Source organism: Centrocercus urophasianus, unplaced genomic scaffold (assembly GCF_019232065.1).
Source record: "Centrocercus urophasianus isolate 14NV4802_14NV808 unplaced genomic scaffold, USGS_Curo_1.0 seq_16, whole genome shotgun sequence".
Lineage (NCBI taxonomy): Eukaryota > Metazoa > Chordata > Aves > Galliformes > Phasianidae > Centrocercus > Centrocercus urophasianus.
The window spans coordinates 6066276-6093930 of record NW_024884711.1 but is presented as its reverse complement, the minus strand read 5'-3'; the positions used below and the strand labels follow the sequence as shown (position 1 = coordinate 6093930).

Sequence of the window (27655 nt, the reverse complement as noted above, 5' to 3'; positions counted from 1 at the left end):
GCGGCCGCCACCGGCTGCGATCAATGGGCGGAAGCGGCGCGGCGGAAGGGGCGGGCCGCAGCGCGCCTGCGCGGGGCTGAGGGCGGGCGGGCGGGCGCTGGGGGGCTGTACTGCCGCCATTTTGGAACTGTGAGGTGAAGCTAGGGGAGGACCGCCGGCTGGAGATTATACGGGTCTAAGCACCAAAGCAGTACCTCTAGACCGCACCAGCAGTAGATAAGGACCTCAGGCACAAAACGCAGCTGCCAGGATCTAGAAAAATCAGATTTTTTTTTATTGTCATTGATGAGTACACTGTTGTGATTTCAGCAATACAGACTCTTTGCAAAGCACTGAGCTCTGGCTGCCCTCCAGCTTTGAGAATCCCCATTAACCTGTCTCTCCCTCCATCCGTACACACACTCCACAGCTGGTCTTTGCCACAACAAATCTGTTATTGTGTTTATTTTTTAAAAAGCTGCAAAGATTCAGTTCTAGACTGCAAGACAACAGTTTCAAGGGGCAGCTGCCCAAGAGCCATAAGAACCGTTACATATTGAGTCTATGGTGTTCCTGCACTTTGTATCCATGACAGAGGTGACGCTGGAAAAAGAAGTCAGAGAGGAGGTTCCAGTTAACCACCAACTGGTATTCCCAGCACAGCATCTAGAAGCAGACACAGGCATGGCGAGTACTGGTGTTTATGCACAAGTTATGCTCACAAAGAACCAGAGGCCTCCAGCAACATTCAAGGTTATATTGAACAGATAACTGCAAGTCTGTACACGGTTTCAGTCATAACACAGTGAAACACTGGAGTATGAGTGCTTTGTGTTCTAACTTCAGTAATGACAACTGTGCTAGCTCTAAGATTCTACACATTTCTCCCCTCATTTACATTTTATAACTGCAATCTGAATATACAGCTGTACTTACAGGAAATATTAAACAATGCGCAGTGCCTTAAGCAAGTTTCATCGCTGGTTTTGAACAAACCATATAAAATAAGTGACAAAATAGTTTAAAATTGGTCCTCGAGTAGGATTACTTATTTTTATACAGCTTGGAAGCACTAAATTTAAAGACACACATTTATTGTTAACCAGCACATGTTATTTTGTAGCTTTAAAAAAACTTTTTTCCTTTAAAGTGTGTTACATCATCATGCATGAAAAGCAAGAAGCTGCTCCCAAGTGCAACATGGCATTAGGGTGATATTTCCTCCTCTGATTCATACTCCTTTTTTTGTAAATTATTCCAACAACAAGAACAAAAAGAACAGAGGCAGCTGATTAGGAAAACAATACCAAGTTCACCTTTTGCATTGCAACCATTCTTGAAGTGATGGAGTACTTTGGGCCTTTAGCATAAGGAGGGTTTGATAAACCCCGCAAGGAGTTTTACATTCTTTGATTTCATTTACATCCTCAGAAAAAAAGAAAAAAGTATTTTCATGAGCTAACTAATGAATCATCATCTGGAGACTGCAGTACTGAAACAGTGCAAGACGTTTGCAACTTCAGGAGCATCCAATTACAACTCTCACTCAAACAATGATTAGTAGAATATTGCATCAGTCATAGACAACACAGGACAAAAAGATCATTCTGGAGGAGCGCTAGGATTCAAAAAAATCCTGAATATTTAGTGAAAAAACCCCCCACACAAATATGCATGAAGGACTTGGACCTTACCACAGCAAAAGCAATCCAGCTACAAGCCTTGGAACAAGACTTTCTGTTGTTATGAAGCCTTATTTGGTCAGAGAACACAATTAGAAGCTTTTATTACCACTTTAACATCCGGGTATTTTGACACATGAACAGCAGAGCTCTCTCCTGCCAACCGAAGTTCAGTCAGAACTGCACACACAGACAATGAGCTTAAGCCATTCACTTTGCACTCTACAGCATTCCAGAAACCAAAAAGCTGCCCTTAACCATTGAATTGTCAGTAAAGTGGGTGGAGGCCCTTCACTAATGCAATATTCCAAAGACCATTGCAACTGAGACTGTTTCTCTCCCCTCCAGCGCTGCCAATGAAGAATGTCCATAAGACCACTATTTAGTGTGGAAAGCAGGTCAGTAGAGACTCCAAGTGTGGCTTGAGGAATCCTCAGTACCAAGCCGCTTTCCACACACACAAATTCAGTCCATCTTCTCTTTCTGGACCAGCTTGGGTGCATCTACAAAATCCTTGCCATTGTAAAGGATGATGGCAAAAGTTCCAAAGCTTGCAGTTCCCCAGAAAAGCACATAGGCCAGTGTCTCAGTCCATGTATCACCTGTTAAAGTCAGACAAACACTCTAGTTCATCTCCAACGATCAGACAATCTATGTACAATAACAAAACATTTCAAGCCCTCCCACAGATATCAAATGAAGTTAAGAGCGCTTCACAGGCACTGAGGCTTTTCTTATACCATTTTCTATTTCCTTACCTAGAAGGTGACAAGTCAAAGTCACTTATTTGTAAACTAGCACTGTCTGCCACACAGTTGTTTGAGTACTTTAAGCAGATGGCTATGGAGGTCACAGATGCAAGAACTTTATTGGCACAAACATTCAGAAATTTAAGGAAAAAAGAAGAAAGCCTTTTTTATTCCTAGCACAGATTTAGATTAGAGGAGACATTCATCACCTCAAGCTTATGTCTGTATCTCACCTTTCTGGTCTGCTTTTGTGAAGAGGAAAAAAAAAAAAAAATCTACTCAGGCAGAATTAAGTTTGGGGGCAATTAATTGTGACTTACCAGCCATTAGCAAACAAATGATGCACATGGAGAAAGCAACCACCATAATAATAGGCAACTGGGAAAAGAAAAAGGTTAGTTAAATGATGCAGTAACACATATATTCCTTAAATTCCTTGAAGCTAAGGCTGCAAAGCTATTTACTTGCTTTGCCATCAAGTTGCTTTGAGTTGTCAGGTACAACTGTAAAATTTTGGATTGTTCCAAATAGTGCTCAATAGTGACATTCAGAATGAAAATTTATCTTCTATATATTAGAATAGATGTGATGTAAAGGACATTTTTCCTTTAAAAAAAAAAAAAAAGTACACCAGCTACCACTTAAACCCCTCGTGTCCCCAAGTCCCATTTTGCTATAGAGAAGGGAAAGAAGAGAAAAAGGCAGAAAAAAGTTTTCTTCATGTTACAGTCTATGCCTCTGCATAAAGCATGAGAAAAGATTTTCACAAGCTTCTTCTGCAGAATGAAAGTCATTGATGGTGACTGGTAGGATTTCTCCCTTCCCATCTGAAGCAGATTTTAAAAAAGCAAGCAGCAGTTCTTTCAATACCTCAAGGACACTCCGCTTTCTGTCAAAGGAACAGTCTGTGTTTAGTCCCACAAGCAGGCATCACAGAAACACAGCCACATTACAGGGACACTCAATTACTAAGTAGACAATTTCTACTTAGTTTTATTAATGCCAGTGACCAAAAGGTTTCATGTTTGGAAAAACATGAATTGAAGCCTGCATACTCACAGCTAAGAACTTCCAGTCTTTCTTGACATGTAGAGGACTAGCAGATTCTACTTCATCCACTGAATAATTTCCCAGAAAGAGATCAATAGCATCCTGAGAAAGAAACAGAGCAGAAGTTGAAATGCACAGCAGTATTTATCAAATACATTTTCCCACAGTTAAGAGCATAACTTACTTGTCTAAATCCATCCGAAAAGTTATTTTTGTAGTAACGTATTAATGAGTTCCAGCCATCCATTATTAAGCCCCACTGAGTCCTCTTCCCAGTTCTGAAAAAGAAATTTCAAATATTTATTACATACTTGTACAGTCAGGACAAGTTTTAGATGCAGTCCTTCCACTGTTCACACACGTTATATTTAATGAGTGCACATACAGACAGTTACCTAGTGCTGCCTCTACATTATTACCATACACACTTGTTACAAGTTATTTGAAAATAGAATTACACTTCTCTCCATCCTATGATACAAATGTACCTGAAAGATGTGAGATGTGCTTTTCTTGTTTCTATTTCTACATCGCCTTTTCTCCTTTCACATACACACAAAGAATAGCATTCTTCTGTAGATTCCAGTCTCACCATTTTACCAATTGAATCAAAACACCACAAAGTTCATTAATAGCCTACGTCCCAAATTAATGATCTTTTTGGATGGGAAGACCTAAAGGAAGCCCCAGACATACAAAAAAACCCAGAAGACCTTTACAAGAAAGGCAGACTTGCCTTGTGTAATCTGTCTTTAAGGCACCAGTCCCAGCATACTGTTTGGCACAAGCATTAGCATTATCAGCCCATGCTGTAAACAGGAAAACATTGAGAATGTTAAGGAAGTTATGTACTGCTTGGAAAAGTGATTTAGTTAGTGGTTGTTTTTTGGTATTTTTTTTTTAAGCTTTATGAGCAGCATACCATTTTTGTAGATTTTCTCAAAGTCTGCTTGCTCCTCAATTCTCTGTCCAACATGCAAGACACCTAGCCTCTGAAACAAAGCAGATGGAAGCAAGCTAGAAATACATCAGAGATACTAGGATTTGCTTTCAGAAAAATCTGTGTGCAGTAAACTAGAATCCAGTCAGTGCTTTTCACTGTAAATGTTACAGTAACTCAAGTATATAAGCTCTTTAGGGGCTTCATTGCATTTCAGTTTCAAGTAGAATTCCTTTCTCCTCTTAAGAGCTTGTCAAAAAATAACTAAGTATTTACCTGAAGCTGGGCTTGTAGAGATCGGCGTGCTAACAAGCTCTGAATCACATTTGTCCTATCCAGGCAGTCCATGCAGTTACTGCGGAATATTCCTTCCTGCTGAGTCACGATTTTACCATCCGAATCAACTAGAAAATAACTAAAACAGACAATGTATAAATACCTAGGTGCATTGGAACGAGTAAATATTCCAGCAGCCAAAATACAGTTTCCAGAGCACGTGAAGAATTGTTAGCTGTGCCTTTTGACATGTGATGCCACCCTGCATTCTTCTCCTCCCATGATGAAAAGCAGTATCAATACATGAGCATGTGTAAATCTTCGGGCAGAACTCATTGTCATTCAGCAATATTGAGCTATAGGCCAATGGAAGAGCAGCTACTGGTGCAACAACAGTGACTGAAATTGTATGTTCCTTTATGTCCACAATTACCACGATCATTAGGAAAGCATAAATATTAAAGTAACCAGCTCTGGGTCTGTATACCTGATTACCAGCCTCAATCCAGTTATCATGACACAGTAAACTGTGAGGAACACTTCCAGAAAGTCATTCAAATTTTTAAGGCAACTACCAAAAGTCTGCTCCCAGCAGTGCTCATACTCCTCTCCACCATAGAGACATCTGCAGGAACATCCCTTCCCCCCAACAACTACACATTTGAATCACCCCAACCTTTTTAACCAACTAAACCATACAGGTTTTTTCTTCCCCACTTAATTGGCACTAAAAAGCTCCTTTTCAATACTGGATTGGATGAAAATATTCTAATAACTGAGTTGATAAAACAAATACACAAATCAAATGATCAGTTGGATGCACGGCTGGGACTTGTCCTACCATAGAATTAAGCTTCCAGTTGCCTAAAGATTCACAAATCACACTCTGTAGATTAAGTTACTCCTTCACTTAATTATGAACTCTGAATTTGGACTAGTGTATGATCCACTGTTACTGTACAGCATTTTAAGACAACTATCAACTGAAGATGCATGCAGTACAAAAAATATCACAAGCTTGACACAAAAGCATATTTTTACTTTGATCAGCCTTGTGTTGACAAGATCTGGTTTGGTAATTCTTGGAGAACTAGTTTTGTTAAACTGCTTTCCATGTTGAATGATTAAAGTAGAGTTCACACCTATGAAATCCCCACTTTCTACCTTTCTCCCAAGTTTTGCCTAGAATTGGTATTAGGATAATCAGAGTAGATGAGGAGCAGACACTTCTGGTCAATGACAGATTAAGTGATATATCCCCTGCAGCTGCTTAAAAAAAAAAAAAATTAAAAAAAAAAAGAAATAATGTTTTAAAAAACAAGAGAAGAACAAGCATTCTGACAGATTTGTCACAACAGGATTCAATCTGCAGAAGAGTTGCTTGCCTCTCACAAGGGTGCAAGAATTACTGAAGTGCATCGGAACTCATTTTCCTGTTTAAATGGTAACAGAGGTCACTCAGTGAAATAAAACATGGCATGATAGAAATGACCTCATCTTGAGAAAGAGTCTTATTTTCTGTGTCTCATTTTTATAGACACATTGCTTCCTTCCTTCGTTTCAAGGAAGCTTGCTTATTGTCAGCTGCCATTGGAGGCTTACAAAAGAACCATATGATACAATTCTCAGCATTCACTCTAATGAAGGATTCTTGCTGAATAAGAAGCCTACCCATGTATTTCCCATTCTTTCAAGTGCTCTGAAGTTGATTTATCTTTTTGCATTTTAGAAGGCTTTGGGGCTTTCTTTTGGTGGTGAGGAGACCGTACTGGCTATCATATGACTAATTCATACTACTCTGACAGTCTTCATTCCAGGCAAGAGATCAACTCCTCTTCTAATCTGCAGCTCATCATCCTTTTTTGGCTCAACCGAATTGCTGCCAGTTTTGCAGCACCCCTGAAGCACAAAGTAAACCAGCTGGCACAAGGCCTTAATGACAAAAGGAAGTAACCAGAAAAACAGAACAAAGTAAACAGTGACCCTGTCAATCTGCACATCTGTAAGTGGCAAAGACCAAGATGTGCATAAAACAACATGCTCATGGGAGCAAACACAGACCTAAGTTGATGTGGATGCTTAATCCACAAGGAACTAGATTTTATTTTTACTCATGTAAAATTAGACTAGCCTTGTTAGGTAGTAGCAAGGTATAACAATCAGGACTAATGCAAAACACAAACAATGTGCAGGAATGTAAATCACAAAGAACAAGCGTGGGGCCAGGAGAGCATGACACCATGTAGCAGAACAGCTTGCTATCAACATATGGAATTACCCTTGGGTGGAAAGATACCACCACATGAGACAACTTTTTATAACTTCACAGTTGTGTGCACATTGATTTCTTCAAATTTACCCAAAGGCACTTCTCAAGGCACAACACAGGGCTGCTGTGATTTTCAGAACCACTTTACTGGGACATAAAGAGGGCTCTGTATTTTACATCCTAACCGATCTCCATCCTTGTACTTGGTATTAGAAAGAGAAGAGATATGGAAGCACTAACAGCATGTATAAGAATACGATGCATTTACAAGCTTTACAAGTCTGTTTTAATGTGCCTTATAACAATAGAAACTGTGAGAAAGCAGTCTTATTTTGATTCTTAATTAAGAGAACCACCAAGTCTTACCTAAACTCGTCTTGCTGTTCTGCTAGTTGATCCAGTAAAATCTGCAGCCGATCCCATCTCATCCGACTGCACTCCTTATGGAAGTCAAACGCTACGTATCTGTTCAGAGGAAGAACCACCTTTTTAGAATACTTACTGCAGTGAAGCTCTCAAAGATCCACACATCCATAAAACAAGCAGTGACAGAATTTACATCTGTGCATCTTGTCAGTGCTCTGTAATCTTTCTATGGCTGCTCCCTTACTATGCACGGTGACCTCATTTACATTTCGTTACAAGACACCATTAGCCTGAGAGAGCACTAGCTATTCATTCTGAGTTCCAGCTAGTATATTTTCTCCAGAAAGCACACAAAAGAAATGCACCTGATTTCACCTGTGTCATTACCATAACCTTTTGACTTCCCTCCTTTGTTCTATTTGTCCCACCTTCAGCCTCACCTGTGCATAAAATCTGAGGTAGAGGCAATGGTCCATAAATGGTTCATATAAACAAAACATCAACAAATCAGCTATTTATAATAAAGGCCTTGAAAGCATGATCACTCTGCCTCAGAGGCAATGCTCAGTTTTCCAACTCAAGGAAGTATCACATGTACCTGACCATTCCATTTGCCATGCTGTTCACCATTTTTGCAAATGTCTGCTCCAGAGGCAGCTCAGAACCCTTTTGGTTAACCTGGAAAGAAAGGAAAAGACAGCATTATTTGTAAACCTGCTTGAAAGAAGAGCAGCTTTCTCAAGAAGAAGAAGGGAAAGCATACCAAGTTAACAATCATCTGCTTTCCATAGCTGATTATTTGCGAGTCAAAATGTCTTTGGAAGCCATCCATCTAGAAAAGAAAGGAAATGCAACGACAGATTTAAGATCTGATCTACAAGAAACCTCCACAGTTTTCAATGATATGGCATACACAGTTTTATAGCAGTGTTTGTTGTTCTCTACTGTGTTTACACACTTGACTTTCACTCCCCTGCACACATTTTCCCTTCCTTCTTGCTCCCCCCCATTCAGCTCTCCTTAAACAACCTATAGATAAGTATTTTCCATCTACTAGAACAAGAACCAAAGAGAAAACACTACCCTCATTCACCCTAGGTGTTCTTTTTCAGGTACTGGACTTCTTCCATAGAACACAAGACTTCTCACCGCTACTCAAAGATCCTCTATCCAATATTGCTGACTTTTATTCTTCTGATTCCAGTCTGTCACACTATCCATCTACACAAGCCCAGAAACGCATTAGAACCCCAAGACAAACACTCACATACATGATTTACTGACTTGCTGATCTGCGGCTTTGGTTTATACTTGAGGTTTGGTCTCTGAGACCAGAAAAAAGGAATTGATCCGCGGGTCTGAAAAAAGAACATAACGGTTTTAAACAAAACTTGCTTTCAAATGGCAAGTGAGTCTGTAAATCAGAATGGTTTGGCTGACACGTATTTTTTAAAATGCACATATGCTGTATATTGTAATTCAGACAGATTTATCAACACACACCTTAAGCCAGTCAGCAGCTTATTACACTGACCTTACCTGAACAAATGATGCTTTGCTCCCCTTGTAATGCACAATTTGTTCTGTTTCAACAAAGTTAGCTGCATGCCCCTCTGAATCGATACCTAAGCAGGACAAAGACCTTGTAAAGAGCTCAGGGCACAGCAGAACAGCAACAAGATACCAAGAGACTTTCCACCCTCAACTTCCAAGCCCTCAAAGTAAGCATGAAAACCCCAAAACTGCCTCAAGATGGCAAATTAAAAATGCCTCTGGCAGACCTTTAATATGATCTCTATCAAGTGTAGTTACTGAAGAACCACAGTTGTGCTTATCGCATGTTGTGAATTATAGTCCTGATTACAGTCCTAGAAACTGAGTAGCTGAATAGAAAATAAAGCCACTGCTTTGACACTAATAACTACAATTCAGTAGCAAAGGTACTGCAGAAACTGACTTATTTCTTTAAAAGCATGTGTTATTGAGACTCATACAGAACAAGCAGTACTTTAAAGCTATTTCCACTTCTAGTTTTTGACCTTTAATAATTGGAGAACACCACTACTCAGGGCTCCATTGCTGGCACCACCAGTGCTTAGTTTACTGCTAGGCCAGGAAGAGGTTAAATGCAAGTGCTGCCCCACCTAAATGGGAAAGCAGCAAAACTCCCTATGGAGCTTCCGCAGTAATCTCTAGCAGGAATAAAGGAGAACTTCGTCACACGGGGTTACCGGTGTATTTTTTGGAGCAAGGTACTTCTGATATAAGCTACAATTACATGCATTCTGCATTTGAGTCACTGAACAGCAGATGCTTTAAAAGAAAGACGCGTATAGATTGAATGTGCATTATGTCTAAGTAAATCCATTTGCTATTTTACCTCTTACATAATAGCGTACGCCAGCTCTGAAACAGCTTCTTCTGGAAACAAGCAGCCAGTCAAAACACTTGCCATTGATAGAACAAGAGTGCATAGAGATAACTGATGAATAACAATAAGGAAAAAAAGCCAAACTTTTCTTACATATCAGCCAGCAGCCAAAGTGAAGGAACCAAAAGATAACATCCAAAGAAAGCTGTAAACATTTCCTGCTCAGAAACAGACACTAAACTTAAGAGAAAGTACCTTTTCTCTATCAGTATATGCAGCTCAAAAGACAAGATAGAGGGGCTGCACTGATGAACGTGCATTGGAACTGCTATAGTTTTTAGGAAGTGGGACACTACAGATTATCTAGCCTATTGTTCCACATATATCATTAAATGAACTGTTTTCTGCAGTCCACAGCTGTTACCCTGTTAAGCCATGAACTAACGGATATAGCAGTCTTACTGCTTCTTGCCCGTGCAGCTTTCAATGAAAAGGACACTCCAAAACTTTCTTGAAGTCTTTAAGAAGTGTACTTCAGCTATGGAAGCCTTGCATGTGTGAGTACAACACACATCACATCTACAGATTTCAGAACTATCACGTAGACTGGCTTTCAAATCCACACACAAAAACGAGAACGCACACCAAGTCTTCAGTAGGAACTACTTATGGAAGCATGCTTTTCTGCTCAGGCACTCACAGTGGCAAATGCACCATAACTTGTGACTAAGTTTAAGCAAGAATTGAACAGGACATTAACAATTACTTCCAAGTTTGGATTCTTGATCTGTGCTGCTTATAATGCCCTTTGTTTGGATTAGAGCAATTTATGCAGCCTAAAATAGACCAGCATTCCTCATGAATGATTTCTCCAGGTAGATTCAAAGGCTTTCATCCTCTGTCATTAACAACCAAAACATAACTCGAGAATATTCATAGGACCAAAATTAGCAATTTTTACAAGCTGCAGCAGTGGCATACTGTATTGAAAGAATAAAATAGAATCCTCAGGAATAGAACCTGAGGATAACATAAATCGTTGGACGTTGGAGCATTAACTTCTTCCAAAGCACTTTATTCCAGAATTGTAATGCAATAACTGACTCATGTTCTGTATCCACAATTTGTCCCAACTTAAGATCAGCTTGTTGTTGGCAACTTGTCACATATACTTAAGAGGAAAAGACATAACTGAGTGTTCTTGGTGTGTGCAATGTTTTCTTTTTGGAGGAGGGCAGGCTGAAGAGGAGGAGGGGGCAGCAGCAAGTCTACAACATTAAAGCCAGTTTAGACTTCAGTTGATTAAAGTCTTCATTACCCAGGTAAGTCTACTATCTCTCATCGCTGCAAGACTAGAACCCCACTCAAGATGCTGAACAAAATATACGTAGGTTTCTGTGGAAGAAGATCTGAGCTTAATGAATTAGCTTGTAGTGAGACTATGACAGCTCTGCTTCGGGCTTTTTCTATCATTTTAATCACACACACACACACAAAAAAGTTTCTTTGAATTCTTGGTTAACGTTAGAATTACAGCACTGCATACAATTCACGCTAATTGTTTATATAATAAAAATAGGACAGAGGAAGGTTAGCTGCAGTCTGCCAATTGCTAATTGCAATCTATCCAGATTCTTCCACCCAGCACCTGGCAGAGGCAGGATATGGGCTGCGCTGTTTTGACAGCTCCCTTTTGCTATCTTCCCTTGACTCTCCACCTACTCCCACAACATTTTCCATTAAATGAAGGCACAGGAAAGAAGAACTGGAGATCTGCCAACTGCTAACAGTCCTACCAGAACAACTGATACTGTCTGGAAGCCATTCTCTGTGCACATCAGAGCAACGCTGGCAACAGAATGCTGCCTAAGTTATTCTTCAGTCTTAGCCACTCCTTTCTGTACTGCCAAGTCAGAACCTGGGACTTGCTGTTGATCACACACTGCATGAAGAATATTGCTGCCAGAGAGCGTTAGGCCTACTTACAAGATTAAATTTCCTCCTTCTCACAAAAGAAAAGAAAAAACCCCACGCTCAAGACTGATTTGCTAGAAAGGCTGTTAACCCTACATGCATGTGCAGGGAAAGCAACCAGCTAGGAGAAGAGTTCCAGGAGCCTTTAGCAGATCCCCTCATCTTTTTTTCCACCAACAGGAAGATTCACAAGCATTCCTCCAAATCAAAACTACTCTCCCTTATTTTAAACTCAAAGGAAATGCTAACTGAAGGTGTTCTTATAAGAAGTGCTAAGGTTGATGTAAGAATTTGCTATACTCAACCTAACCTTTACTTCTTTGAAAAGCAGCTAGCTAAATCATGCCTGTAAAAATCAATTACACCAAGTCTTCAAAGTAGAATATTCATACAAGTTAACAAATAATGGGCTATCAAACCTGTAGAGTTCATATCAGAACAAAACACCATTAATTCTAATGTTGTATTCTATGTTACATTACCAACATAGCCAATGTAGCAACCCACGCAGCAGTCATTTTGCCACAGACTACTGGATTCAGTAGTGGTGTTTACAGCACAAAAGGATACATCCATGCATCACCGGTGTAGCAAATCTATGGATCTGAAACAAACAAGGAAGCCACACAATGCATTTAGAATTAATAAACAATATCAGACAAAAAATGGTAACTAATAATGATTTCTCTAAATGTTTTTAAATATAGTTTTATATGCTTGATATTCACTACTTTTTCTTTAGGATGCAGTAATTCCTTCAGAGAGAACAAAATTTGAAGAAAACAGCAGCATTCCAACCCTTACCATACATAAAACTTCTGTAAGGGAGAATTTTTTGAGACTAACACTTGAAATGCCTGTTCCAGGATTTCTCCTACCCCCTCACTCCAGAGTCACTTGGATTTTCAATGAAATTTAAAGTTGAAGTCTTCCAGTACTAGAAGTCAAGTAATATCTCATTACCTGTAACTGTTACTGTAGGAAGCCACCTGTAGTCAGTATTAGGTCATGCCTCCCCTCATGTTGGTTATCTCCACCTTCAACTCTGTTTTGCCTTCTCCTTCTGTTTTCACCAACCAGCTACTCAGCTTTCTTTGCTCTTCCCAACACAGGTTCTCTGATTTCCCCAGCTTTGTTTGCATAGCACCATCTAAAGCATCTACTCAGTCATATGTCTCTGGAATACACACAACAGCCCTGTGCTACTACCTATCTTCACAGTCCAGAAGCAGGGTATAATCCAGCCTTTTCAAACAGTGCTTAACATAAAAGCACAACTCCACAGGATACTGAGCCAGAAACAGAACCAGCACATCATTCACCTGGATAAATGGCAAGTACTGATAAAGAAAAGGTTGCTGTAGTGTAGACAATCTAGTAGGTTTCACGTACTTCTCAAATCTCTAAGTCTGGCCACTGATGTACGCACTACAGGCACAGCTCGTAGTCAGGCACTTGTATTTTCTGCACTAAATGAATTCAAATGTTACTTTCTGCCAATCTTAAATTAAACTGAAAGAATATGAAGTGTTAGTCTTACTCAAGCTTCAGATTTACAACCTGCTCACTAGGCAAACAGTTTAAACTGCACCCACTGAGAAAGATGCTAGCCGGCCTTAGAGTACTGGACTGAACCTTTCTCATACCTAACGATAAATAAGTAGTTACATTCTAAAAAGCTCAAGAAGTACATGCTCTGCAGTCTAAGTTCTCCTTCAGGTGACACAAGCATGATCTCTGCAAATGCAGACACTTCCAATACTGAATACTGAGGATACTGACATAACATTGGACGTTTGAAAGTAGATTGTCACTGTACTGAGCTAAAGACAAATAGCCGAGCTACCCTAGATCCCAGCTGTCTGAAATAAGAGAAAGCTGTATAATTTTCTTGAGTGTATTCATTCTGTGTCAATATAATGATTACAAAGTGTTTACCTCTGGTTGAGCAGCAAATTCTCTAAGAAGATGCCCATTCCATACAAACCGTGGATCTGCCTGCAGCAAAAGAAAAAAAAAAAAAAAAACAACAAAAAAACAAAGCCACGCTTTCACAAACTCTCAGTTCAGTTTAATTGAACATAAGGGCAATTTGGTTTGGAAGCCATGCATTATGCAAATTTAGGTGGTTAAGTGCATATGGAGGTGGAACACCCTTTGTTCACCAGTACCATTAATAGATCTTCAATTAGAATTCTAGATAAAACTGTTAAAAGAAGAATTATCTGATCTGAAGAGGTTGCCAGACACTTCAGGTATTTGCTAAACCATTAACAATTGAGCTGAGGTATGAGAAGAACATTCAAGAGTTTGTATTACATGAACAGGGCTCAAAGAGATTATCCAAAACACCGATAGCAATAGCAGTGCAAGACTGCTCAAATGGGCAGAAGGTAAGTGTGTAAGGAGGCCATATGCAATGATCAACAACTCAGAGAACCAAAAGTTAAACAACAGTTATAGTTACACAGGAAAGAATTTACTTCCAGACACATAAATGATCCTCAACTCCACGTTTCTCCTGAGCTCACCTCAAAAGCATCTTGGGCAGGTTGCTGAACACTTTCTAAAAAGCTACCAGATTAGTCATCAAAGTGACATTTGCTGCAGAACAGTGCAGGCTCTAGGGAGATGGCACAGATTTCAACTCTAAGATGAGGCATACAAGACAATGCATCAGCAAGGACAAGGATAATTCAACCTCAGTGTGAGAAAAAGGATAAAAACAACCTATTTCTGTTGGACAATACAGCAAGTAGGACTGGAACTACCACAAAAAAAACAACCATGATGGATTAGTGACCTTATTTTGGGGTTGTTTCATTCTGCTAAAACTACTAAACAGCAACAAAGAAATCCACACCAGCTACCCACTAGGCTTCTCTGGAAAAAAAACCTGAAATGCTCAAAATTGCCACCATTCTTTGACTAAGTCACTATATTATAATAATGAATATGAAATTACATTTAAATGGTTTTAGCTAACATTTGTATTTACTTCAAACTCTCTATTTATTATTTCATTATATTATTATTTATATACTGTGCTTTGCCTTACAAATAACCTTGTAGGATGCCAGTTTTAGCACAAACCAATCTTTTCATGTCAGCAACCAGTCTCTCTTACAAGAGTATCTCAAAACAACAAGAAAGCATTTGATAATGCAAAAATGGTCCCCAGCTATCAACTGGAAAATGTGAGCTTTTCATGGTTTTGCTCAAGTCTTGAAAAGAGAAAATGAACTGCTTCCCTAGAGCAGGCATTTTCAGTAACCAAGAAGCTTCAGAAGTTGGATGGTCACAGCCAGAGGGTTGAAGTCAACAGATTTACATCCGGGAGGAGGGCGGTCATGCGTGGTGCCTCCAGGTGTCTGTTGCTCTCCAACTCCTTCATCGATGACAGAGGGATCCAGCACACCCTCAGCAAGTATTCAGATGACACCAAGCTGAGCAGCACAGGGATACAAAAAAAAGAAGGGATGCCATCCAGAGGGACCTGGACAGCCTAGAGAAGAGGGCCCACAGGAACCTCATGAGGTTCAACAAAGGCAAGTCCAAAGTGTTGCGCTTGAGTTAGGGAAATTCCAGATACGTGCAAACTGGGAGAATAATTCCTGGAGAGCAGCCCTGCTGAGAAGAAGGGTAAGGAAGATGATTGTTTGCCTTCATGAAGCCACATCTGGAATATTGCATCCAGGCCTGGTGTCCCCAGCACAAGAATGTGGAGCTGTTGGAATGGGTCAAGAAGAGATGGCCAAAGGGCTGGAACATCTCTCTTATGAAGAAAGGAGGACGAATTTGGGCTTGTTAGCTTGGAGAAGACTTCAAGGGAAATCTCACTGCTTCTAGTACTTGAAGGGAGCTTACATGCAGGAAGGAGACTGACTTTTTATATGATCTGATAGGACAAAGGAGAATAGTTTGGAAATAAAAAAGAGGAAGTTTAGATGCTGTGATGAAGTTTTTCCACTCAGGGGGTGGTAATGCACTGGAACAGGCTGCCCAGAGGAACAGTGGATGCTCCATCTCTGGATGCATTCAAGGTGAGGGTGAATGGGACCCCAGGCAGCCTGATCCAGTGGGTGGCAGCCATGCTGATGGCAGAGAGTTTAGAACTAGGTAATCTTTAACATCTCTTCCAATGTAAGCCATTTTATGGTTTTATGAAGACAAGGCAAACCATCTGAAATTCCTTTTAAATTCATTTGAAACAGACATTTTGAAGTACTTCTAACCTGCTTGATCTCAAAATCTGACATCACAGCTGAATATACTTTTGTAAGATCATGCTACTAACAAGCTATGAGGCTGAAGGAAGAACGAACTACTATGCTAGCTGCAACTCCCAACAGTTTTGGTAGGACACCACAGCACTCAGACTTCTGTACCAAAGCATAATATATAAGTTACTTCCACTCTTCCTCTAAGCACGCCAAAAAGCAAATTAAGTTGATGGAATGTACTTTGCACACTTAACTGGTTGCTTCTTTTTCCTCCTACTGCCAGCTTCTTATTTAAGAGAACTACCCCAGTACAACTGGATTGACAAGCTACTGAGTTTAGCAATCGAGAAATAGGAAGAGAAATAAAAGCACAGTTATAGAGACTTAGATGTAAGTGACACACAAATCCATTCCACTCATTTAGTTTAATGACTGAGATAGTAAAGACATTTTCAGCTTAAGAGGATCATAAACTCTAACACCATCTGCTATGATTTAACATTTCATTATAAAACATTGTAGAAGGTTTAAGCTTGAAAGTAGTAGGCACACTGATCTCATCAACATCACCCTAAGGTTTTTATTAAAGTTGGAGACAGATGTATTTAAATGATGTCCAAAGAAACTGAGTAAAATATACTTACATCATGCAGAACTGACAACAGAGACAGATACAAAGCAACAAGAAATCCTTACCCTCTCCAACAGGCTCATCTCCTGGAACTCTGGGCTGGTGTTGGCTAATCGTTGCAGGGTGTGTGTTAGGTCATAAGTTGTTGAGAAGTAAAACCCATCCACACTCAAAACATGACTAATCATTGATAGAAATACCTTATTGTCCTGTAACTGTTAAGAGAAAGGAGAAAAAAATCATCATCAAAATACCTTATTTTTAAGAGCTATCACTACTTTACCTAAAACTATTTAGATTGCAAAAGAAACTTTACTGCCAAAATTACCCCAATTACTAACCTGTGTTCTGATTCCAACTTCAATTAGCCTGACTCTTTTCCTGAAAGAGCATCAGATTCCCTTCCAGCTCTGTCGGTTACACAAACTCATCTACTCTTTATCAATCCACAACACACATATTAAAAAAAGCCTTTGTCCTTTTCCTCCCTCTAAAAACCAATCTGCCCCTGATTGAGTAATTCCTTAGGTTAAGCAAGGTGGATAGCCAGATGTGAGCAAGGCAGTTTACTGTAGAACAGTAAAGCTGTGAGAAATACATAACAGGAAGAGAGTTGTGATTTTATGGAGTGGCTCAGGAAGACTGTTTTCTAATAGACTCTAAATGTCTCTGCAGTACACTGCACAGGGAAAGCATTCATTAAGGCCATCAAAGGGAAAGATGATAGTCAGGAACAAGAACATGCAGTAACATAGGCAACTTCATCCTACCACACTGTACCATCCTAGAAAGGAGAAAAGCACACAACTTATGGATCAAGCTCAGTGGGATGGATATTCCATGTTGTACAACATCAGTTGGTTATCCTGAATGACATAACTTACATGTATTTCAACCCAAATATCCCAACTATTACTGTAGTCTGAACCAACCAGAGGAAAGAAAAATGTAGTTCAGAGAGATTCATAAAACAGTAAAACCACTCATTCAAGCTAAAAACCAACACACTCTGGTCCACTAACTTTCACGGTTCCATCAAGTTCAGTTCTGTGGTAATGGAGACCAACAGAAGAATTTCCTCCCCACTTCCCCCAGTGAATCCACTTCTACCTGAATATCAGTTAAGTGCAGCATGGTCTTCTTGTAGGAGAGGATGTCAAAGTCTGTCGCTTTCCAGATTGCATGACTGAAAATCTCACCTACTTTCTTCTTTTTTGTTATTACAATAAGGTATGTCCCTGTAAATCAGAAAAAAGCAACGTTTTTTGTAAAGCAGATATACACATGAAGAAAATCAGTCCATAACCATATACCAGAAAAATGAAATCAATAGGAAGGAGTGAGGTTTCTTCAAGTCCCAGATAGAACTTTGCTCATTACAGCAGCAAGCAGCTGGAGTAGAAACAAATGCACTTACAAAGGTACCCACATCTCTATACTAGCAGATCTTGAGCTACTCAAGAAGTGTAAGGAATTCACAGAATAGACAAGGAAAAAGAAGTCATAGTCATGATGCAGAGCAAAGGGGGTTTAAATTCTTAAGATTTCCAATGTAGAATGTAATCAATGGCTCAGTGTTTCCCAAATCATGTTCAAGCATGCAAAAGAAACCATGCTTTGGAATCCAAGAGGTCTAGTCCTGTTATACTCAAAAATACATTTGTCCCATTAGGTTCAAAATAAAGCAAACAGAAGGGGTTTTGTTTCTTTGTTTTAATAATTTAAAAGGGTAAGCTTGCTGTTTTCCTGGTTGAATAAATAACAAGCAAAAAAGTATCATGAAGGTATGCTCTAACCAATTTAGGTTTGCTGGACAATAACAAAACATAGCTTCATTTCAGTGCCATCTTGCTTTCAAATAAAGATGACTTCACAAAGCTGTATACTGGCAGAAAAAAAAATCATTCACACATTGTATCACCATTAAACGTGTAGCTGAAGCTTCAGCTGAGCAGACCAATGAGCAGGCCTCAAAATACTTTTTTTTTTATTAATGCCTTAGTAAAAAGCAATCAACTTACTGAAATAGAAAGAGCTCATGTTACAAGCAGTACTTCTACTACTGTACCTAGATACACACATGGTTTTATGGGCAGGTTAATTATTATTGGAGGTATCTAGCCTATGCACTAGACAGAGAACAAGTAGCACTCCCCTGCACACCCTTCTTTCTTAAAGAAAAAAACCTCTTCAGCCCTCAATCTCTACCATTTATTTCGGTGGAATAACTGAAGCTCTAGGACACTTGCATCTCTAGGTGTAAGCATCACTTTTGGTTGGCATGTCACAAGCATCCAGATATCTTACAAGAACCAGAATTACGTTCACCGCTACGCACAAAGGCACTGTATAAATACGTGTGTTTACACCAACATGAGTTACAGCGCTGTCTTTTCCTATTTCAGTAGGTGACATTCAGTTTCAGACTTCAAACACTTTAAATAACATTTCAGCACTTTCCTCCCCCAACACTGTAATAGACAAAAATATTAATGCCTGTTAAAGATGCTTCATTGATGGATACTGAATCAGATTTACAGTTATCACATATTAGTGACATACCTAGCAACTGTTCACCAAACACTAATCAATACAAGGTACATACTAACAGAGCCAGGCTTCAGCTGGGAAGAGGAAAAAGGATATTAAAAGAAGCTACATACTTCGGTGCAACACTCAGGTGAAAGAAAGTCATTACCAGATCTACAATTTGGAAAAATGCCACTGGGGCAGTGCAGTTTCAAGACAAGGACTAATAAAAGTACTTAAGACAGGGATGTCCATTACATTACTCTGTGTAAGATGCAGAATTTTTGCTTGGTATGTGAGCTGGTGAAGTTTGAAAGTTTAAGATCCTTTCAGAAGTCACTGTTCTGAACAGTGATACTTCAGTTGAAGAACGCCATAGCATGGTTGAACTTAAATCCTTTATTCGCATGGAGGCTTTCATTCACCTCATTATTACATCATTTTTCAGATTACATTAGTCTGCAGAAGGAACTGCAATTCAAAAGATAGCAATCTCTTGTTGGCTTAAGGCTTGTGAGTCATATTCATTTGTGGCAGTGACTACTGACATCTCACAGTAATTCGGGATATTTGGAAAAATCAGCTTAGTCTTACCTTACCCCATAAATCCCTGAGATGCAGCATTGTTCTAGTCCATTCTTTTTCTTTCAGTGCTGAGTTTTCTTCATGTTTTTAAGTTGTTGGTACACCATCATTACCTACAGAGCCATACCCACTTACCTAACCTCATTTATTTATCAGCATCACTGAAGTCAAACTGCACAGTACATGACTACTACATCAAGCCCTCCAACTAAGATGAAAACAGTTACAGAGACCTTCATCTAGCAGAACAGCAGATGAAGTTGTTTGCATGCATTTGAAATACCTTCTTAAAACTCATCAAGCTGGCAGTCAACCTTAGCTTTAGAGCAGCTACAAATTTGACTGTCATGAATATACAAGATGAACTGAATTTGGATACCTCCATACTCCAGCAACCCAAAGAAAAGCCAATCATGCAGATGAAAGTGCAGCATCAGAGACCTGCAAAGACTATTCTTGTCTTTAACGTTACCTTAGCAATATATTTCTCTTAATTTACATAAGCACAGTTTTTTCTTACCTGCCACCAACCGTATTGTTCCCAAAATACCGTATATAGGTCTTGTCACAGCTGAAGGGGGAACATCTTTTTTAACTGAAAAATAAACAAACATGTATATGTAAATTTCAGAATGTTCTGTGAGTGCATCAGAGCTACACTGTCAAAGCTTCTTGGACAAATCAGGTTATGCTTGCACTGGAAGGAATGCAATGAAATTCTAAAGCCTGAGAGGGGACAGGAAAGGGGGGTTGGGAGGACAAGGAAGGGATGCAGAAACACTCTAACCTAATTTGGTGTTTTGTTAAATCGAAAGAATCATTCAATTGAACACATTTAAGCTCAATGGTGATAGTTTAGCAAGAAGACTCCTGAACAACATACATTCCTGCCAGCTTCCAGAAGCTTGTTATTTTAAAACTATCAAGACACCAAGGACAAATAAGCCACAAATGCTTGTGACTGCCATTCTCAATTTCTTCTTCTTAACCTCAGCTTATTTCCACCTCAGAAGCTTTAGCACACTGCTCCATTTCTCTGCAGAATACAACCAAAGGCACAGATCTTGCAAGCAATATAATATTCCAAAAAACACACCAAGATCCAGAAGGCATCCAAACATCAATTATAACTGCTAACATGTTAAGCTTTCCTCTACCCACTTCTCTAGAATAGCAGAACAAACATCAGAAGTCCAAATAGCTCCACACAATAAAACAAGAAACACCCACACAGTTCAGCATTCTCCCAGACTCTCAAGTCTGGACAACAGACAGTGCTCAATTCTTTGTGTGCTTTAAATATCACACAGGTTCATCTGATCAAATGTCAGTAATAGAAACTGATGCAGACTAGCAGAAGACTTTGGATAGTCATCTCTACTAGCCATCTAGTTTCGTAGGGGCAGCTTTGAAGGAGAAATGGAGGTACTACACTAGAACACTAAAAACACCAAAGGGATGGGCTCTGATGTGCTCATGTGTGAACATATCTAGTAAAGAATAAAGGAGTTGCTGCTTTTGTATTAATACCAAACAGACAAATGCCAGAATATTACTGAGATACCAACTCCTGAAGCATCAAAAAAGGGAAGTCACACATCACTGTAACTTCATGTCATCATTTAATGCAAGTCCTTTGATTTTTTTATTTTTATTTTTTAAAGCATTGGGTTCGCATTCTCAAAGAAATATCAAGCCAGTTAATGTTCTGAAGAACTGACCATCAGCATCCTTAAGAGTACCTGCACTGACACTTGAATCCATATTCACAACAGAACTAAGTTTACAGAGAGGTTGTTGCTGGCTTTTGTTTTTGTTTCTTAAAGGTTTTATGAAAAATCCAAGCTTAGTACTAAAATAAACAACTGCACAGCTGATTCAGCAAAAGCTGCAGGAGCCCAGCATTCAGCTCCTCCTTGACTGATCCTGAATTTGGGTTGGTGCAACAAGTCCATTTGGATTAGTCAGTTCTCACTGTTGAGACAGTTTTGCTGAAAACAGACAAGCACCACTACTATAAGATTTTTATAATCTCCTGAGAACACCTCAAACAAGAGAACAGAATGACAAACAGCTTATGCTGGGATGCACTGAAGGAAGTACCTGTAAGAGTGACTTCCGTGGAGACTCTATCAATAGCCAGCACATCATCTGCTCCATCATCACAGGCTTCCACATAGAACTTCTCTGGTGTTATATGCCTTTAACAGAATGGAGAGGAAAAAAAAATTAAACAAGGTTAACCTTATTTAAATTTTGCTCTGTGTTCAGGTGGCAAAGAGCCTAATCGATTTTGAACTCCATTTCAGCTGCAAGAAATCACCATAACATTCCCACTGGATTACTTCCTAACAGCCAGTGCACAAGAAGCAAATAAATCAGTTACTCAAAAACCCACGGCATGTTTATTAAACACCACCCTCCTTCATTACACTGGAGGTTAAAGACACAAAGCTGGGTTTACCTTCATATTGGTACACTACATAACTCACATAAACTTGAGCTTTGTCACTTCAAAAGTCTCATAGGCCAAAATACAATGACAGAAGTCAAACAGTTCTTAATGCATCAGGAACCGAAGCACCACATCCCTGATGTTGGCCCAGGAAACACAAAGCTGAGCTCAAAGCAGTGAGAGCATCCCACACTGGAGATAAATCAGTTAGAAACGACCCAGGAAACAACTGGAAAACTCAGCCATGCACCAGGGCGGTGTTTTTTTCGTTGGATGGCAGATCTTCTCAGGCTGTTTCTCCCTACACAAACCTCGCCTTCCTTCACATTTTTTGTCAGTTTTTTTACCTTGGCTGTTTTTCAATCCCTTCAAAGAGCCGATGGAGAATAACTCGGATCAGAAGAAACCCTAGCTCCCTTTTTGGCTCCTGCTTCTATTATTCCTCCCACTACAGTTTTTGGTCACCCTCTCTTACACAGTGCCTGCTTGTTTCTCCTTTGCCTAAGCCATCATCTCCACAGGCACTTTTGACAGTTTCCACACAGCAGCCTATATTCTGCTTTTGTACAACCTTCATTTTTGGCACCAGAGCCTGCCTTGTCCTTGGCTATGCAGTCACTGCTATCTCTAACCTGCCAAAACAGCAACAACTCTTCGCATAAATACTTTGCTTCCATCACAGCTCAAGAGCACAAACCCTCCCAAGATCTGAACTCCTCTCATCTACTTTGCATTACAGAAGGACCACCGCTGTCAGAGACTATTGCTGAGCATAGCTAAGGAACAGTCATAAATGAAAATATTTGGCACTGATAGCTCATTACATTCAAGAACAGGAAAGATGTCAGTGCACTGCAGCCATCAAATTCACATTTCAAGTACTACTAAGGGTGGCTTGTAGCACATTCAGAAAGTCTTCCCCAATTTAGAAATGTGTGCAAACTGCTGCCAAGAGATACAGCAATTCATCCTGTAGGATTGATTTCATCCTTACAATTCAAAGCTGAGGGGAAAGTACCTGTAAGAGACTTCGAGAAGACATACAAAGAAAACAAATCTTGGAAATTTCAATTTTATTATTTTTTTTTAAATAAAAGGTCCTTTTTAATTATTTCACCTCATGTTGCTGAAGAATCACTCAAAAAAGAAAAAAAAAAAAAAAAAAAAAGGGAGCACGGAGGCTACAATCAGAACACTTTCAACAATCTTGCCTTTAAGGTGCAAAACAACAATTCAGTGAAACCTCCATTGAAATGAAGCCTTCAGGTTTTCCAGTTTATCCAGTTGAAGCACTGCCACTACCAAAATCACCTTGGGCACTGACAGATGAGAACTTCCAGGAGCACAGTAAAAGATGACTAAAAGGCTCAAACCAAATTAGTCCCTGTCCTCCCCAGAGCTGGGCTCAGCATTGTGTTGTAGCGTAGGCTTCAGATGCTAGAGGCATTTTTAATGCCCAGATGAGAGGTCATTCAATGCAGGCTGGAGAAAGGGAAAAAGGACAAGCTTGCCTATGAACAATTAAGATGTGATGAGTTTTAATTACATGCCCTTGTTGCTGAAGCAATTTCAGTAGAATCCGAGTCATGCGTTTGCATGGGAACAAGGTTGGTGCCACAGGAGGAGTGGTTTACCTGCAGATCTTCCTGGAAGCTTCTATAAAAACAAAGATACCCTGAAATTACCCTAAGGGAGAAAGTTTCAATACTTGCTGTTTTCCTTAGTAGCTAACTGTATTACAAGAAATTCTCTATCCTTCTTCATCGAATTCAAGTTCACCATTTTCCTGCGCTTCAGGATAAGCGAGCAAAGAAAGTCATCCTCCCTCAAAAGCCATGAGCTGCAACTCCCAGCCTTCATAAGGAAAAAAAACACCTCTGTTGTATTTACCAGCTGCTTTGTGAATCACTTTGTGAAGATATTGCTCTTCCTTCCTAAAAATCAATATCAAAACAACAGCTGTTCATTTCCCAATCCAAGTCACAAGACTGCACTACAAAAAGCATCGATTCTTACCATAATAGAAACATAGAAGGAAAATAACACTTGCTTACACCACTTACAGGGTTGTTTCCACTGACAGTTGAGATGGTCTCTTTTGGTTTGTGTATGTTGTGATGCTTCACTTACTCTGTTTTTATTACAAAGTACAGTGTTGTACATCATGAATACTAGGCAGAGCTGCATCCTACGTCGTAATTAGGCTGATCTAACAGACAAGAGTATTCCTACATCCAGATTTGGCATGACACAGAATCCATCTCAGCCTGATGGAACCAAAGACAGAACCTCACTCAATACCACTTCAGCCTTCCATACCTCAACAGCCAAGCCCTTACTTCAGTGATTGATTATTTCACCATAAACACGTAACATTACTCTAATGCAGGAAGCTTTCTGAGAGCAGCCTCTGAACTCTGCAATAAAACAAGCCAAAAGCACATCCTGCACTGCGCAATGCATTTGCTGTGCTCAAGCACCAAAGCAGTCAGCAGTGGGCTACAGGAAAGACGTTATCAAGACACAGCTCCAGCAGCACGTTAAGTAACAGTGCTAACATACTGATGGTTGCAGCACTCCAGAGATTCCAGATTTTCTAGGTGAGCAGGTGTTCTAATTATACACCTACAATAAATATTACTCCTCAAGCACAGACAGCGCAAGAACTGGAACATTTCCCATGGAGAAATAATTGCTGGGAAAAAAAAAAAAAAAAAAAAAAAAAAAAGTACAATCCCAGGATTTTATGAAAAACCACCACCAAACCAACAGAAATATCTTTTAAAAAGAATTGTGACATATTAAAGGCACAGTCTCTTAATAATTATTTCCAGCTATACTTCATTTCAGATGACAATTTACTGCGTAACTCATTGCCCTTCCACATCAACAGCCCTGAGCTCCATGGTGGCAGACGAAGCAATGGGAGCACGCAGCAGTTCTTTACAGAGGCGTTACCCAAGTACTGAAAGCTCAGCTTAAGGAAAACAAAACCCAAAAGACAAAAATGCACTTCTGGGCTTCTCTCTCAATGCAGACAGGCAGAAAGCACCGGCTGTATACTACTGTAGTGCTGCAGCACTACTAACCAGCTCGATAACCAGTGCTGCAACTCAACTAGTTACACTGGTAGCAGAGAAGCTTGACAGCAACATGTTAACCTGCATTGCTTGCACCTGACTGAAGATGAAGGCTTTGTGTCCTGTCCCTGCTTGTGACAACACAGTGTGCAAGAGGCCTGCATTCAGAGCTGGCTCTTGCAGCAGGGCCTTGCAGCACGCACTACAGCCCACGGGCTCCGTGCAGTGCCCTCTGACCTCCCAAAGACTTTTTATGAGGCCGTATCCAGACAAGTGCTTTTACTTTAAGAAAAAAAAGCCTTGCCAAGAAGGTCTGTGTGTCACAGGATGCACAGCGGCCGCTCGCACAACTCACCTTCCCTCTTCCGCAGGCAAAAAGATCAAGTTCAGCTCAGAGAAAGTCAAGCAGCATTAAGCAACAAGAGCAGCAACGAGCTCCGTGCCACACGGCAGAGCTCTCAGTCAGCATCGAGGCTTCTGCACACAGGAGACCAGCCGCCTCCAGCATCCTCACACAGAGAGGACCACAACAAGGGGAGAAGCCCAGAGACTGCTGTACGTACAACAGCGTTACGGTAGACCGCGTGCGCTGGTCTCCAAGGACGGAGTCGTATGCCCTGATCCCAAACACGGCCATTAAACGGAACCGTAAGGTCAGGCCTAAGAATCGCTCTCAGACAGCGCTGCACTGAGCGCAGAGCTCGCAGAGCAGACGCGGAGCTCAGGCGGCCGGCAGCGCCCTCGGGCTCACAAGGGCACCTCGCAGCCATTTCTGGCCGCCCGCAGGCAGCGCTCACGGCCGCCGGCCCACGGCTATCAGCCGCTCGGCGTGAAAGCCTCGGCGCCGCCCGGCCGGCATCGCCCCGGTTACGTAACCGCTACCGCGGTACCGAGCGAAGGTCCGCGACCGCAAAGTTCAAAGGTTCGCCCTCCTCCCGGGCGGGCCGAGGGGAACCGCCCGCCGCCCCGCCCTCGCCTCACTCAGGTGGCGGAGCCGCTCCCTGCCCCCCCCCGGCCCTCACTCACAGCTTCAGGTTGGCGTAGGACGACGCCGCCGCCGCCGGTCCCGCCGCCGCCGCCATCTGTAGCCCTCCGGCCGCCGCCGGTCCCGCTCCGCTCCCAGCCGGCCGCTCCCCGCCTGCGTGCCGGGCTGACGCGTCCCGCCGGGCTGACGCGTCCCGCCGGCCTGCGGCGACGGAGCCTCGCGCGGGACAAACCTCCTCGGGCAAGAGAACGGTCGGGCGCGCCCTATGGGAGGCGGCGGGAGGACGCGGGCCGAGAGGCCGGCCCCGCCATTGGCCGAACGCCCGCGCTAATCCCGCCCCCGCGGAGCTCCTCGAGCCGCCGGGGCGTCGCGGAACGGTGACACCACCCCGGGCAGAGGGGGGCGTGCCAAGGAAACGCGCAGGGATTGGCAGCAGCAGAGTGGGGCGGTCGGCCACGCCCCAAGGAGATTCGGTGAGGCGGGGCGGGGCGGGGCCTCGGAATCGGCTGTCTTTTCAGCCGGCGGCCCGGCCTATGGCCCCGCCCCGTGGGAACGCGGCGCGGGCGGAGAATGTGCTGAACTGCTGCTGGGCAACGATGGTTTACGAGCAGGGCCAGTGGCGCAATGGATAACGCGTCTGACTACGGATCAGAAGATTCTAGGTTCGACTCCTGGCTGGCTCGGCTGCTCTTTTTTTTTCCCCGTTTTCTTCCCTCCGGTATTTTTTCCCTTCCGAGCTAGGAGTGCTGCCCGCCACCCCTACGGCCTCCCCTCCGAAATCGCAAAGCTGACGGGCTGTTCCAGGAGCTCTCCTCAGGCCGAAAGCTCACCCCACCACCTATGGCACCTCCTCAACTCCATCCCTTCACCTACTCGATGGAAGAAGCTTCCCCACGGGCCTGGGACTGTGGGGCGAAAGAGGCACTCCAGCAGGGCTCTCCCTGTGAGCCTTCCCTCATCTGCCAGAAGGAAAACGCAGCCCATGGATTGCAGCACTGCATCCCTGCTGCTGCCCATTGCAAACAAACCCCAGGCCTCCCCATGGCAGGCAGGGCTGCCCCCCCCGCCAGCCCTGGTTGCAGGTGGGACACCCACCTCACGGCTCACCGCCTCCCACAGTCAGAGACCAGACGTTAGGAAAGACCACGCTGAGCGCTGCTTCACCATATTGCCTTTAATCACTGAAACTACAAGGGTCAGGCCGCTGCTGCTGGCCTCCATTTTGAATAAACACCCAATGGCACTGAACAGAGAGCTGTGCTGCAGGAGGCTGTGCTTAGTGATGCCAGCAGAACACTCTGTCCCAATGTCATGCTTTCAAGAAGCCATAACATACAAAATGAGCACAAGTACCACTGGCTGGGCTCCAACTTGCTTTCAGGGTGCATGGCCATGCTGCATGTGTTTCCTTCACATCCTTCCTTCTCCGTGCATCCCTCCGCTTGGTGGTACTTTCAAAGAATCCCCAGGTATGCCTTGCCTGGAACAAAACTGCTCAAGCTCTGCTCCAG

The 27655-nt window shown here is 41.8% G+C and overlaps 1 protein-coding gene and 1 non-coding gene across 2 annotated transcripts; one reads left to right on the top strand and one right to left on the bottom strand.

The window, feature by feature from the left end:
- Positions 1 to 251: 251 nt before the first annotated feature.
- SACM1L (SAC1 like phosphatidylinositide phosphatase) lies at positions 252 to 26265 on the bottom strand. The gene is made up of 20 exons (XM_042816894.1): positions 26186 to 26265; positions 21728 to 21825; positions 20145 to 20219; positions 17621 to 17748; positions 16576 to 16725; positions 13595 to 13654; positions 12227 to 12260; positions 9692 to 9793; positions 8851 to 8936; positions 8583 to 8669; positions 8075 to 8143; positions 7910 to 7989; positions 7312 to 7410; positions 4677 to 4815; positions 4383 to 4452; positions 4197 to 4269; positions 3645 to 3738; positions 3470 to 3562; positions 2731 to 2788; positions 252 to 2263 (listed from the first exon to the last, which is right to left on the bottom strand). Exons 1-20 carry the CDS (start codon positions 26239 to 26241, stop codon positions 2127 to 2129), a joined length of 1788 nt encoding a protein of 595 aa, XP_042672828.1. The 5' UTR covers positions 26242 to 26265; the 3' UTR covers positions 252 to 2126.
- A 489-nt stretch (positions 26266 to 26754) lies between these two features.
- TRNAR-ACG lies at positions 26755 to 26827 on the top strand. The gene has a single exon. It is a non-coding gene; the product is annotated as a tRNA-Arg (tRNA).
- Positions 26828 to 27655: the final 828 nt, after the last annotated feature.

Bases quoted from the DNA above. Each gene is read 5' to 3' on its own strand.
- SACM1L (XM_042816894.1), bottom strand. From the start codon at position 26,241: ATGGCGGCGGCGGCGGGACCGGCGGCGGCGGCGTCGTCCTACGCCAAC. The intron at 20,220-21,727 runs GTACTTCCTTCA...TTTATTTTTCAG, and splicing joins CACGGAAGTCACTCTTACAG to TTAAAAAAGATGTTCCCCCT. The intron at 8,937-9,691 runs GTAAAATAGCAA...TGTCCTGCTTAG, and splicing joins CGTACGCTATTATGTAAGAG to GTATCGATTCAGAGGGGCAT.